We start from the raw sequence: 14880 nt of genomic DNA, 5'->3' as shown, positions 1-14880 counted from the left end.
GGTGTTCTCTTGACTCATACTGATGATGTGTCGAGAAAAAGCTGTCGCTTCCGCGTCGCCGTTGTGTTCAGTTGTGATTGGAAGTGGAGTTCACTGAACAGCCCACAGAGTAATGGAAACATAAGAGCTCTTATTTAGTGCTTCCACCTTCTAAACAATCTCGTAAGCTTGTATTTTCTTGTATATCCTGGGAAGTCAGAGTGCCGGCAAAAGACACGAAGCAGAGCAAGGAGAAAGCAAGCTAGCCACTTCGACTGGTGGTCTGTCAGTGGCTGCAGGGTAACTTATGGAAGATGGATTTCCTCTGTGAAATAGTTCAAGGCTTGGTCGCATTGGCAGCTCTAGGTTTCATCGTGGTAAGTAGTTTTAATATTGAGTTAATATTGTGTTGGCAGAGGTCTGTAGCTTGTTTAAAAATGTGTATCTGTAATGTGAAACAAAACCACCCACTGATCGACAGTATCAGTGACAGTGTGCATTTCCTTCTCTGTGTACTCTTTCCATTTAAGAAGCCCTTGAACAATGTATTATGCTGAGACCAGTTGTGAACTTTTAGCCTTATTTATACTGAACTTCCCCTGACTCTGTCAGCGTTTGTTCCTAAACACTAAAATGTTAAATGTTAAAATTGAGTAAGTCATGACTTAAATACATCAAAACAAAATTCTCAAAAGTTGTAAAACCTAGCATAATTTACATAATGAAAAAAATTGATATTTAATTTGATTCTGTACTTCAACGACATATATTATGTTACACACTTGTCCAAAAAAAGACAAGAAGAAAAACATAAAGTCGGTGATCTAAGATAATCAAAACAAAAGGTTGATGATGATGATGAGATAGTGAATGAGGAGCCAGCCTAAATAAACTAGGCCCAGCCTGCCCATTACAAGACATCAGGTTAGATGGCTCTGCACATCTCTACCTGCAGGCAACTTGCAAGGGGAAAAAAAGCACGACAGCAGGAGGAGCACTGACAGAGTCAGAGGCTGTCACCACAGCATGTAACAAAAAGAAGGCATAAGGCATAAAATTGAATGAAAACACTAAAAGTATTTCTGGCCCTGCCCCAAATCATGGAAACAACCGAGACTGTTATGCCTCTGCTACATTACAGATTTTAGTAGAATTTCTTACATGCAGATTTAGTTATCAGAGATATTGCACATTGTAGATTATATACTGTACATAGTACATGTTCTAAAATATTAAATATATTCAAACAGCTCTCTATATCTATACATTCTGTTTAAAAATAAAGTTGTAAAGTTTTTAAAAACCTAAAATAATGTGATAGCAAGAGTAACTACAGTGCCATTCTCATGTTTCTTCCTATTCAGGTGCTCATAATAGCACACGTCACTGCCGGCATGGTGAACCTGACACGCCACGAGAAGGAGAAATACTTCCTCACAGCCACAGGAGAGAAGGAGCTTTTCCCCAGCCTGCACGATCCCCATTCCAGGGAGCTCTCTGTGGTGATCCCGGCCTACAACGAGGAGCTCCGAAGTGAGTGGGGGGGTGGACTTCTGTGCAGTGACTGACTTTACCTGTTGATGTTCAGCTTTGCTTGAAAGCAGACACAGCAGACTGTAAAAAGTAATGTAAACCCAGTTGGGAAATAGCTATGCAATTGCATTACACTCCACATTTACTGGATACATGTAGAGTGTATGGGATAGATACATTACAAGTGTGTGTTTTAAGGACCTAATATTTGTAATTCACTCTGTATTGAATGTCAAATTGTTCACCAACAATTGACTAGTAAAACATTTAGTTGGTGCAGTTTAAATCTCATAATCCTGTTCTCGCAGGCTTCCCGTCACTGTGCACCTGCAGTAGGTTATAGTTGCTAATGTGTGTTATGGTTGTGTGTCATTACAGTGCCTGTGATGCTGGATGAAGCTACGGAGTACTTGGAAAACAGACAGGTAAGTGCTCAGCCTTATATGGGCAGTGTTAAACCAAATCTTAATCATAATTGTATTGTAGTTTGATAAAAGGGACATAATTAAAGTAAAAAATGATTTAATGAATGATCTACAAAGATTCGTTTTTTTATTTTATAAGTTTTGTCATCCTCTGAAAAGTGAGGTTGTCTCAAAAAAGAAAGCTCTTATGTTTGGATCAGTTATTCTCAAAGGGGCCAGTAGGTGGCGACATTCAGCTTGAAAAGTGCCTGTTGTGAAACAAATCCCTCATGTTATTTTCTTCCCGCAGAAACAGCACCCCTCTTTTACCTATGAGGTCATTGTGGTTGACGATGGCAGCAAAGACAAAACCACAGAGGTGATCATTTTAAACCATTTTTTGAAGATGTTACCAAGAATTCTATTCTTGCTCTGCTCACTTTCGCTTAGCTCAACATTTCAAAGTAATACCAACAGAGCTTTGTTTTGTGACTGAACTCTGTTGTTATGTCCTGCCAGGTTGCTTTGCGGTACACTAGGAAGTACGGGGCAGATAAAGTGCGGGTCCTGACACTGGTAAAGAACAGGGGGAAAGGAGGAGCTGTGCGGATGGTGAGACTGTAGATGTCAAACTACAGAATGTCTAAATGAAGCACAAAAGCAACCGTGTGGAATTGACTTTGTGTTGATTTTACATGTGTTTTTTTGTCTCACTTAAAGGGAACTCTAAGCTCCAGAGGGAAAGTCATTCTGATGGCAGATGCTGACGGAGCCACAAAGTTTGCTGACATTGACAAAGTGGAGGCTGGACTTAATGACCTCAGCCCTAAACCGGTGCGGCGGTGTTAATGTTTTGTCGTTCTCCCTCACATACATGTATCAATAGAAGGCGGTTAGTATGTGGCCATCCTAAACATGCCTGTCTGTACATTCAGGAGAACATGGCGATTTCCTGTGGTTCCAGGGCTCACCTGGAGAAAGACTCAGTGGCTCAGGTAAACAGTGTCTGTTTGTCTTTTTTGTCTTGTTGGAGATCAGAGTATTGCAGACTATATGTCCGCCTAACCATTAAATAACCACTGTTGTGTCTCTGCCACAGCGATCTGTGTTTCGTACATTCCTTATGTATGGCTTTCACTTCCTGGTGTGGTTCCTTTGTGTGAGAGGGATCAAGGACACACAGTGCGGATTCAAGCTTTTCACACGTGAAGCTGCGCTCAAGACCTTCTCCTCTCTCCATGTGGAGCGATGGTAAAGACTCGCACTGCAATGTGTTTTCTAAACACAAGCACTAACTACTACAGTCTTGTAATAAAATATGCTATATAAATAAGATTGCCTAAACATATTGATTTAAGTTGGGAACTAGTAAACAATACTACAAATCTGACCAGAGCTTTGATGCTAGTTTTCAGTACTTCAGTACTTACTTGAAGCAGCAATTAAACATACATTTTAATGAAACTTTTATCTTTCTCCTTTCAGGGCTTTTGACGTGGAGCTCCTGTATATTGCACAGTGTTTTAAAATCCCCATAGCAGAGGTGGCGGTCAACTGGACTGAAATAGAAGGTGGGTTTTTCATGGAATCTGTGGGGCCATGTGTCCTCTCACTGTGCCACATATCTGTTGTTCTATAAATATCTCAGTTGGATGTGTTGGTCTGTGATTGGCTGATTTGATATTTTTTAGATTTCTTCTAGTTATTCCTTATTTTCATTGTAACATCGTGTTGATAATTGCACATTGTAGGTGTTTATAGCTGTTCGTGTTGTCTGTTTTAATCTCTTCTGTTTTCTTTCCTTGATTGCTTCATTTGTCCGTGTTTTGACTGACATATTTACTGTGCGAGTGTTGCTTTCCTGTCGACACGTCTCTCAATTTATTAAACGTATTTTCAACTGCTTACCTAAGCCTACTTGGTGCTGCTGTGATGAAGTCTTTTCTGGTGGAGTTATTGCATTTCCTATCAGCAGTAAATGTCAGCAAACTGGCATATTTCTATTTTCTGTCCTATAAAAGTATCACTTGAGGAATTAAGTGCCTGTGCGTTTGCTCTGCCAGGGTCCAAGCTGGTCCCGTTTTGGAGCTGGCTGCAGATGGGACGAGACCTGATTTTCATTCGCCTGCGCTACATCACCGGAGCCTGGACGCTGCAGTCACCACACAAGACTGACTAGCCAATCAGACAAGCCCTGGTATCATAGAGAGAGAGAGATAGGGCCATCAAACCTTTGGATGAGGTGGGATTAACAACTGTGTCCATCATTCACTGTAATCAAGAACAAAGAGTACAGCACATCACATGCTTTTCCTTTCCAGACGTCACTGGATGTGAAGTAATGACACAGTTGTGAGTTCTTCATGCCTGCCTGTGTTTTTTAAATCTGGATTTTGGCTTGTGATGGCCACCGTTACACGCACACTTCTGGTGCCACGGCTTACAGAATGTCTGTATGACTGATCCGTGTACTAAGTTACTTCATGTTTATTTTGTGGCCAATCAGCTGTAAGTGAGAAAGACTTGTAGTGAAATGTGGAGGATCTAAGAATGAATGTTATTATATGAGACTTTCAAAAGGGAGGGGTTGTATTTTTGAGGAAAAATGGCTGTGGGTTGATGGGCTGGATGACTTGAAACAAAATAAAAAAAAATGTCAATGATTAATGATTTGATAATCATTATTAAGCTAGTATCTACAGCTACATCGATTAAACCAAAATTCCAAACATTTGATGATTCCAGGTTCTCAAATGATAGAATTTGTTGCTTTTTTTGGTCTTATGTTGCTGTAAAATTAATATATTGGGGTTTTGGACTGTTGGTCGGACAAAACAACATTTGATGTTGTCACCTTGAGCGTGAGGGTATTGTAATGGGCATTTTCACTGTTTTATGATGTTTTTATAGACCAAACAATCAAATAATCAAGACAATATCAGATAAGTCAATAATGGAAAATGATCGTTAGTTGTAGGCCTACTACTATACAATAAACAGAAGTTACAACGTGCTTAACAGGAAGAAGAAAAGAGAAATAACTAACTGATAAAGAAAACAGTATATAAAAACAATTAGGTAAAATGCACAAACCACAAAATATAAACTTATAAAATCAAGAAAAAGAAAAGAAATGGTTTTCAACTTGTTTTTTAAAAAGTGCACTAATTTGGCTTGTCGGAGATTTTGCAGGAGGCTGTTTGAGAGTCGAGGAGCAACATCGGCAACAGCACGATTACCTAGTTGTCCACCTTTTATGTAGGAATAGCTAGAAATCCATGGAGTAAAGACCTGAGGCTCCCACCAGCAGTCAGAGGGCACAACTACTCCAGAGTACAGATGATGACCGTGTAATGCCTTGTATGTTGGTTTTTGAAATCGATCATAATGTGACAGGAAACCAATAGAGCTTAAACTGGTGTACTGTGTGATCCACATTTTGTATTCGTTAAATTCCTTGCTGCAGAGTTCTGGACCAGTGAGCTAAAGAAGATGTGCTGGTAAAGTCTGACGTCTTTTTCCTTTACGTCACTTGCACTTTCACTTGTGTTACTTGTTTGTAAAAAAGCAGGACCGAACCTTTGATTTCTCATGGAGCTCAACATTTGCATTAGGATCTAGCGTAACTTGAAGACTTTTTACACTGTTTAATATAGTTAAGTAGTATTACAGTAGTGTTCTATAGTAGTTTCTGTCTCTTTGCATGGTTACACACAAAGCCTCACCCTGCTAATGTAATCTTTTTTGTGCTTGATATCTTACTGCAAAATTGATACAGATAACAGATGCGCGCAGTGTGACAATGCATGAGTGCTTTCATCTTAGGTCACTAGTTCCCAAATTGGGGACCAGGGTCTCTGTCAGGCGTCCTCCAGAGCGAACTGTGCTCAGAAGAAATATCTGTGAAATATTATTACTAGAAATCTGCAGGATCTGACTCCACTTACAGTTTATTTAATTTGGAATAAAATTAGATTTAACAGCTGAAATCCTCAGATGAAGTTAGCTGGGGTCAGCAGTATGAAATTTTATGGGGGGTAGGAGGGCAGCATTACATGAGTTTGGCCTTTTCTCGACATGAAAGAGAGCCAACCATTTTGCCTGTCTCTTAAACATCATGTGGACATGAAGAGGATTTGGAAAGAGTCCAGCAAGCGTTTTTGCGGTCTGAGCAAATGAAGTTCTTCATAGTGCTGTTTTCTTATGCAAGCCTGAGGTCTAGGTTTCCCGCTGATGCGGATGTCTCTGGGGCCTCCCGGAGCCCCGGGGAGCACATCCTGTTCCTGCCTGTCTGTCTGCCCTCTGCGGCCAGACAAGACACAGAGAGCCACTGAATCATAATCTGGCTGCTCTTTTCTAGTGTCCTCCCTCAGCAGTCAGCTCTTCAGTGAAAAGGTGACGAGTAAAAGGAGGAATTTATTCGTCATGTTAATCTCAAACCCTACCTTAACTGAGAAAAAGAGGTTTCACTTTGACTTCTATGTGATGCAAAAAACATATTGCTGTAAACTGCAAGACCTGAACCCACTTTCTCTGACAGCATATTTGTTGCATGACTCCCAACATATGTTTTACAGGTGGGGTGGACGCTAACCACATGATTGAACCAGTCACTGTTTGGCTGTTTTCTTCCTATGCTCATATCTAAAGCTTGAACAAACAGTTTGTTTATCGTTTTACCCTGGTAACTCCTCGCGGCTTCCCTGAGGTTCCCCGGACCAGATTTTGGACATCCCTGGCTCTGATAATCACTACCTATTTGTGGCACACCGGCGGCTTATCCTGGCGCTGCATTTTGATGATGCACCTGGTGGTTGGGGGGAAAAATAAAATCATGAGGGTTTTTTTGACAGGGTCCCCAGAGTGGGTTTCACTTCGTGTATTGTTACGTTCCGCAGCAGTTGCTGTAAACTGAAAATGTCAAACTTGTAGACTCTCTGTCGCCAGCCGGGCTTGCGTCATTAACTGGACCAGTCACGGCACTCCCAATGAAGGATCGTGTCCATCCGCAATGAGCAAGACGTCTGTGTGGCTCCCAACAATAGATGATGAAACAACTTCGATTTTAAGAGGGGGAAAACACGACGCTTGATTTCACAACATGAGTGAATCCGCGGTGGAAGACTGCGCATAGTCCCTCCTCCAGGCGATGTTTTACTGTTGCATTGTTTAGGCTACAGGTGCAGTGTGTGTGCGTGTGCGCGCGTGCACATCAAAGTAATCATAGCCGAATAGTTACTTAATGGCAAAATGTCCAAGGTCCCAGCTGGAATTTCTATTTAACTTAACACGCTAATATAAAAGATAAACAAGTATATAATGTAAACTAATTTAAACAGGCTCCCAGCACCTGTAATGAAGGCTGCTCATCACTGGCAAACAGATGCAACCTGCTTTAAAGGCAAAGAATAACTCATTCAAGGGGCGCGTGTCACATCAGGACGGAGGAATACCAAACGACAGACATGAACTTTCTGAATGCTACAGGTATAATACAAACACTGTAAAACGCTATAAGAACATTACAAAACTACTACAGCATTTGTCCGTCCATTCATTAGAATAGTCTGGAAAAGGGAAACAGGTGTGATTGTTTGTCCCCCTGGTCTCCATTAGTTAGACCATGGCTGACTGGGGGCTGGCTCAGGTGGCACGCACGCACAGACACGCACGCGCATACAAAGTGCTGCTGCGGGGCCTGAATCTGAAATCCTTGAAATCATGGGAAAGTTCCAGGAGGGGGAAGGCGGAGGGATCTTACATGCAGGCGCTGCGGTTCCAGCCAGGCTGACGCCGCCGAGGCTGTGTGGCGCTCGGCTGGGGCTGCTGGAGGAGTGGAGGCTCCGGGCTCTTCAGACCTGCGTCAACCACGCAGCTGACTGCGGGACAACACCGGAAGCTAGTGTGACTGTACCTTCGCAATAAAAGCGGAAATTCGGTAAAACAAAACAAAACAAAAAATCTGATTATCAAATATGCGATTTACTGATTTTATTCACAGATAACAGTTAAAAATTAAAAGTTGTTTTAAAGTTACGTTGTGATTCAATTTAAAATCAATATAATCTAAAAATTTAATAGGAAAGCAGAATTGTATTTGAAACTGTTAATGCTTATTTTACACCTTTTTCTTAAAGACATGCTAATACATACTGTGTATGTAAAATATAGCAATAATAATTGCATAATTAATCTAAAGAATATAGATTGTAAAATGATTTGTCAGTCTGTTATTTTGGTTATACTTAGCTATTGATAAATCGTAAATTATTCTCTAGACTCCATATTAACTGCAACATTTCACAAAACCAATAATTTCTCCATAATATAAGCTCATAATACATAGTTTACTATATTGTTTCTATAGTATAAAAAGTATTTAAAGAAACATGCACTTGGTGGTCTAGCCTTTTTGGTATCACACTAAACTTGTTTTATCCTTTTGTATTTATAGGATGAACATCTCTACCTATACTTATTTTCGTTTACGCTTTTATTTTGAAACCTAGGCTACAACTGGATGCAGTGTGTATTGACGCTAATCTGACACTTCACCGTGAACACACAGACACACACACACACACACACACACATACTGACAGAACACACCTTCGCTGCCACAGTGTGCTGGCCTGAACTTCTACAGACAGGGAAGCCTCCACACGCACACGGCCGTCTGCGGTGCACTTGTTATCACAACAGAGGTGAGAGAATAAATAACTATTGTATATTTTTGTAATCGGCTTTTTTAAAGATCCTATGTTGTTGTGGATTTGTTGCCCAGTTAAATATTTTATGTAGTTGTTAAATACTCGTAATCATGTGCTCACTGGAGCAGTCGAGCAACTTTTTTTTGGATGAAATACTCTAATATTACCATGTATTGACATGACAGCGTTAGAGAAATGTTATAGCTGAGTATAGATCAGTAATCAATAGATCTACTATTTTGAGCACAAATGTAAGGATAGGCTATTTAAAAAAATAGTAATTAGGGTTGTCTTTGATAGGCTCCATGTACTTGATTGAGTGGTTGAAATTGTGACTTGTTATCAAACTATGACAAGAATGATTTTGGGTGCCAAAGCTTCTGATCACATATTGTACCGTCAAGGTGCGAGTTTAGAGGTTCGGGCAGAACATGGATTCTGTATCTGCAAAATGACTCGTTGTAGTAGTGGTAGTAGTGAAAGGAAGCTGGCGTGTTTACTTTTTTTTTTTTTGGGGAAGGGGTGATAAAGCATTAGGTAATTAGCCTATCTGAGCCTGCAGACTGAGTGACGCCAGCCTCCATAAAGCAGCAGCGGCAGACTCCATGCCGCATTGAGCTCGTGCGCTTTTGCTGTCATTGTAAACCCCCAGCTGTCTGTTTGTCTGCGGGAAGCCAGTGTCGCTCTCATTTCTATCAACAAGCTTAGGACATAATGTAGGTACGCTGATGCACACTGCTTATTACCAGTGTGTATTATCGAGGTCCATCTTATTGTCCAAGATTAAAGAAGAAACTCTAATGTGGTTCTGTTGTGTATTTTAGAATGACAGGATGTCCAAGCCAGAAGCTGCAAGAGCTTCAAATTCACCTTTATAGACTCTTTGCCTGCCACGAGTTTGTTTTTTTGTTTTTTTGTATCTGCATGAGATGCGCGTAAACAAACAGGCGTGCTTAAAGAGCTCAACGAGCGACTATAATCTGACATGCGAGAATTATTTACCACAAAAACGTTTCTGCCACATGGGTCAAACATGATGGATGGAACAGGATGTTCTGCTACCGGAGATAAAACAGGTAGATCAACATTATAAACTTGAGTCTGACACTGTATGAATATACGAGAAGAAGTTTGAGTGGTTTATCAGTAAGATGGTGCTGCTGGAGTGATGCGCACTAAAGGATGATCGGCACTATTTAAATATATATAGTGTAATAGACGATATATTTCTAGTTAGATGGACTGAAAGAGACCAACACAAAAACAAGGACAGCTCTCTCTCTCTCTCTCTCTCTCTGTCTGCCTCCCTCCCTCCCCCTCTCCCCCTCCTGTCCTGTGATGTGTTCTGGCCAGACAGTATGGCTCCTGGGCGTCAGTGGCATGATCATAGAAACAGAGGCCAGAGAGGACATTCCTCATTGTTGGTGAATCTAGAAATGAGCGTGGCCATCTTGCCCTGCTTGCTTTCTGAGACAGTTTTGTTATATGGATTTCATTTTCTCCATAGAGAATAATAACCTTGTTGTTCAGCTTGTGGGGGATCAGTTTGGTGCAGGCATGGTCACTGTATCTCTGTGTCCTGCTGATGCTGCCTCATTATCATGGAAATCCACCTCTAATGCCCAGATTGATAAATATGAGCAGGTTTTGCTTATGTGGTGTTCAGTCTTTGATTTCACTCCAGACCAGCTTATCACCTTAGTGGTTAAATTCCCCTTACAATGAAATCCCAAGGTCTCTTTTCTACCTAACGTCTGAAGTCTTTCTCCAACTGTTTCAGCTAAATTAACTGTTAATACTATTTCTCACTTCTCTTGCCAGATGATTGAAACTTGACCTGGATTTCTGACTGTGTGAGGAATAACCTTCCCTGCAGGAGGCTTCCAATCCAGAGCTGCCTTCTGTGCCAACACAGAGAGGGGATTTAGAGTTTGCGCTGCACTGGCGGGAGTTCAACTCCTCCACCAGCGCTGCTCGGATATAACGGTGGAATACAACAAACAGCCTCTGTTTACACAGACTCATCGCACTACCTCTTTTATCCTTACCTCTGTACTGGCTTCTCATTATTTGCCTCCTCGCTCCTCAAGGGAACTTCAATCACTTTCACAGTACCCATCGCTTCATCTCGCCACCCATTTATCCATCTCATAATGAACTCCTCCGCCTCCATTACGTCCCTATTCTCCTTCACCAGCCCAGCGGTGAAGCGCCTGCTCGGCTGGAAACAAGGGGATGAGGAGGAGAAGTGGGCGGAAAAGGCAGTGGACTCTCTTGTGAAGAAACTAAAGAAGACGAAAGGGGCAATGGAGGAGCTGGAGAGAGCCCTCAGCTGCCCTGGGCAGCCCAGTGAGTATAACATCAAACATAACCTAACCCAGTTATAGTGTAGTCCAGTGATTCCCAATCTGGAGGTCGAACCCATCCAGGGGGTCACAAGATAAACCTGAGAGGCCTTAAGATGATTTACTTTTGTCTTTTCTGAAAAACATAATACTTCTACTACTTCTCTGGGCCTCTAAAAAGTATTCCAATTAAACAATTAGAGGGAGAAACGGCTGGTGTGATCCCATCGTCTGGTTGGGAACCACTGGTCTCATCAGTAAAGAGGATGGTTCATACCTGTGAGGTCACAGGTTTTATTGCGACAGATGCCATTTCTCAATGTGTTCTTGCACAAGACCCAGAAACCTGCCCAACCACTACTTTGAGGTGTTCTGAAAAACTTATTGCTAAAAACTTGAAGTGTGAAATTATACTTGTCTGATTTATCATTTATGTTTCAAAAATGATCTTATCTAGAGTAACGTACACTGCCTCTCAGTATTTATTGTTTATATTCATATTCAGCACCATCAGGTTAAGTCAATGATCATCCCAGTAATTAGCTGAACATAGATACAGTAGTAAACACTGTTGGACAGCTTGCAGACTTCCATTTTAAAAGTGCACAAGAGTTAGTAAGTGTATTAGAAATACTTTTCTTACTCTAAGAAATATAAGACAAAGTGCTGAGTGCTCATATCTGTCTCATCACCATGGTAACAAATGTGTCTCATCATGATTGAGGCTTCAAACAACAGAAGTTTAAACACACAACACAATCTGCCCATTTCGTCGGGCTGTATTGAGGTCCGTGCTGTTTGATTTGAATCCCTCAGGCAAGTGCGTGACGATTCCTCGGTCGCTGGACGGGAGGCTGCAGGTGTCCCACAGGAAGGGTCTGCCCCACGTCATCTACTGCAGGGTGTGGCGCTGGCCGGACCTGCAGTCCCACCACGAGCTGAAAGCCCTGGAGTGCTGCGAGTTCCCCTTTGGCTCCAAGCAGAAGGACATCTGTGTCAACCCCTACCACTACAGGCGCGTGGAGACCCCAGGTACACAAAGAGAACATCTTCTAAATTTTCTGTACAAAATAAGGTCATTGTTGAATTTTAATATCATCATAGTAAAGCTTTTGTGGGTTCCAGGACGTCTGATCTAATAAAGTGTTCCCAAGCCAAAAGGATTTGCAGTAATATGATCTTTTATAACAGCATCTGGCTCTTGCTCTGGGCCTGTCTTTGTCTCTGTTCCCTCCCTGTTACCTTTTTCTTTCCTTTCTCTCGTCTCCCCTCAGTGCTGCCGCCAGTTCTGGTCCCTCGCCACAGCGAGTTCAACCCTCAACACAGTTTATTGGCAAAGTTCAGGAACGCCTCCCTGCACAGTGAGCCTCTGATGCCCCAGAACGCCACTTACCCAGACTCCTTCCCTCCGCTGCCCTTCTCCTCCTCCCCTTCTTCCTCCCTCGCCCAGTCTCCCACCTCACAGAGTTACCCCAACTCCCCCAACAGCTCTGCAGAGCCCGGCAGTCCGTATCACATCACAGGTGGGAATCAAAACAAGCAAGCTGACACTTAAAGTGTTAGAGTCTGTGTGAAATATTCAAACACCCGTCACGCAAGCAGATTCTGACTGTATGCATGATGTCTCTACATCTATTACTTTTTCCATTCATCCTCTTCCTGCGGTTTGCGACGTGCTTTTCCAGCTGAGACTCCCCCACCTCCGTATAGCATGATGGAGACGAGCCCTCAAGATGATGTGAAGCCCAGCAACTCCACAGAAACCATCAAACTCACATTTTCCGCGCCGCACAGAGGTAAGTTCACACAACCGGAGATAAAGTATCTAAAATTAGATATACCATGTAATATAGAATATTTTATCCGTGATGCGCTCCTGTTTAGATTTACGGCCCGTGTGTTACGAGGAACCAGAGTACTGGTGTTCTGTAGCTTACTACGAGCTCAACAACCGGGTGGGGGAGACTTTCCACGCGTCGTCCCGCAGCGTCTTGGTGGATGGATTCACAGACCCGTCCAACAACAAGAACCGCTTCTGCCTCGGCCTGCTCTCCAATGTCAACCGCAACTCCACCATCGAACACACGCGCAGGCACATAGGCAAAGGTAGGCTGAACGACGGAACCATTTCTTAATGGGTTTGAAGTGGACCGTACCCAACATACATTAAGTGAACATACTGAGGGGAAGCAAAACGCACACAATTTGTTTCATAGATTAGCAGTGTGTGCATGTGACTTTTGTAAGCAATCACATCACTTCAGCCTTTACAGTCAGCTGGTCTCTCAGCTGGTTTTTTTTCTCATGGTAAAAGCCTGCGCTTGTTGGACAGACATCAAGCTCCTCTGGATTACAGTAAATCATGCACTGTGAGGATGTGTGTGGTTTTGAATGATAGGGGTGACACAAAGGGTTGAGGGTAGTCGGTCCCTAATTCACAGACACTGCTGACACTACTCAGACATTCCTCATTTACAAGCATAGATGCCCTTGTGGTTTTCCTCTGGCAGAATATGAGAAAAACACAGCGTTTTCGGTCTGTTTGCAATGAAGTGAATAATATGTAAATCTTTGATTATATGTTTGCTATGTTTTCTTGGATGAAAGAGCTTTTTTTTTATGACATGCTGTGACATTTTTAGCATTTGCACCACATGGGTTGTTTTTTCTTTCTTTATCATTTAAGACTATTTGATTTTCTTCTCAGGTTTACACCTGTACTATGTGGGCGGCGAGGTGTACGCAGAGTGTCTTAGCGACAGCAGCATCTTCGTCCAGAGCCGTAACTGTAACTTCCAGCACGGCTTCCACGCCACCACCGTGTGTAAGATCCCCAGCGGCTGCAGCCTCAAGATCTTTAACAACCAGCTGTTTGCCCAGCTCCTCGCCCAGTCTGTTAACCACGGCTTTGAGGTCGTCTATGAGCTCACTAAGATGTGTACCATCCGCATGAGCTTTGTTAAGGTACTAAGCTTTCTTGTAAAATTAAATATTTGGGGATACATGACACTGTTGCAGCAGAAATGCAGTTGATGATCATCCTTTTGCCCACATTTCTGCTTGATACCTGAAGGGCTGGATATCCTCTTTAAAGTTTCTCACTGTAACTTAACATGCTGTTATTTTGACTTTAATGTGCTTGAGCATGTCAAATCCTACTGTACACAAGTTGGGAATACACTTGTTCACTTAGCACCCATTCATTTTAATAGCTAACTGAACTGACAACATGCCACAGCTGAGATTTATGGTTGTGTCTTCTCCTCAGGGCTGGGGTGCTGAATACCACCGTCAAGATGTGACCAGCACCCCCTGCTGGATCGAGGTACATCTGCACGGGCCCCTGCAGTGGCTGGACAAGGTCCTCACACAGATGGGCTCTCCGCACAACCCTATCTCTTCAGTGTCATAACATGAACGCACACACACACACACACACACACACATTTCAGTGTGTGCTGCTGGTCCTTCACACAGGTAGTCATAGATTCTGAATGTTCTGCCATGTCCAGGTTTTCTGTCCTATGGTCCCTCTCTTGACATCTCAAACTAATTAACAAAGATATCTGTTACCTGCAGCATTGTCACAACATGCCACACAACTGACTGAATTTTATTTAGTTAATTTACAGCTCATGTAGTTAAATGATCAAGCGTTACTTCATTTCAGTAAGACTATGATAAAGCCTTTATTCTCTGTTTTCACTGGGACATTAACTGCACTCCAAAACAAGAACAAATGGGATATATTTGCAGGTACTCAAAGACTTATTATGTTTATGTGTTATTATGTGTTGTAAATGTTATTATGGTAGTATGTACTGTATTTCCATGTGTTGATGTCTTCATGTACTGGTTGCTTTTTACTTGTTCCATTAAAGTTGTTTTTTCTTTAAGAATCTACTTTAC

The 14880-nt window shown here is 42.2% G+C and overlaps 2 protein-coding genes across 2 annotated transcripts; both read left to right on the top strand.

Moving 5' to 3' along the window:
- The first annotated feature begins 99 nt into the window (after positions 1-99).
- On the top strand, positions 100-4577 carry alg5 (ALG5 dolichyl-phosphate beta-glucosyltransferase). The gene is made up of 10 exons (XM_070917062.1): positions 100-356; positions 1344-1512; positions 1891-1937; positions 2227-2295; positions 2436-2528; positions 2637-2750; positions 2852-2911; positions 3016-3167; positions 3402-3487; positions 3980-4577. Exons 1-10 carry the CDS (start codon positions 294-296, stop codon positions 4093-4095), a joined length of 969 nt encoding a protein of 322 aa, XP_070773163.1. The 5' UTR covers positions 100-293; the 3' UTR covers positions 4096-4577.
- Positions 4578-8536: 3959 nt separating this feature from the next.
- On the top strand, positions 8537-14864 carry smad9 (SMAD family member 9). The gene is made up of 8 exons (XM_070916855.1): positions 8537-8620; positions 10448-10975; positions 11788-12003; positions 12246-12494; positions 12657-12767; positions 12856-13077; positions 13679-13935; positions 14240-14864. The coding sequence occupies exons 2-8, from the start codon at positions 10780-10782 to the stop codon at positions 14381-14383; spliced, it is 1395 nt and encodes a 464-aa protein (XP_070772956.1). The 5' UTR covers positions 8537-8620; positions 10448-10779; the 3' UTR covers positions 14384-14864.
- Positions 14865-14880: the final 16 nt, after the last annotated feature.

This window comes from Enoplosus armatus, chromosome 13 (genome assembly GCF_043641665.1).
Source record: "Enoplosus armatus isolate fEnoArm2 chromosome 13, fEnoArm2.hap1, whole genome shotgun sequence".
In the NCBI taxonomy this organism is placed as follows: domain Eukaryota; kingdom Metazoa; phylum Chordata; class Actinopteri; order Centrarchiformes; family Enoplosidae; genus Enoplosus; species Enoplosus armatus.
This window is presented reverse-complemented; position numbering and strand designations above follow the sequence as displayed.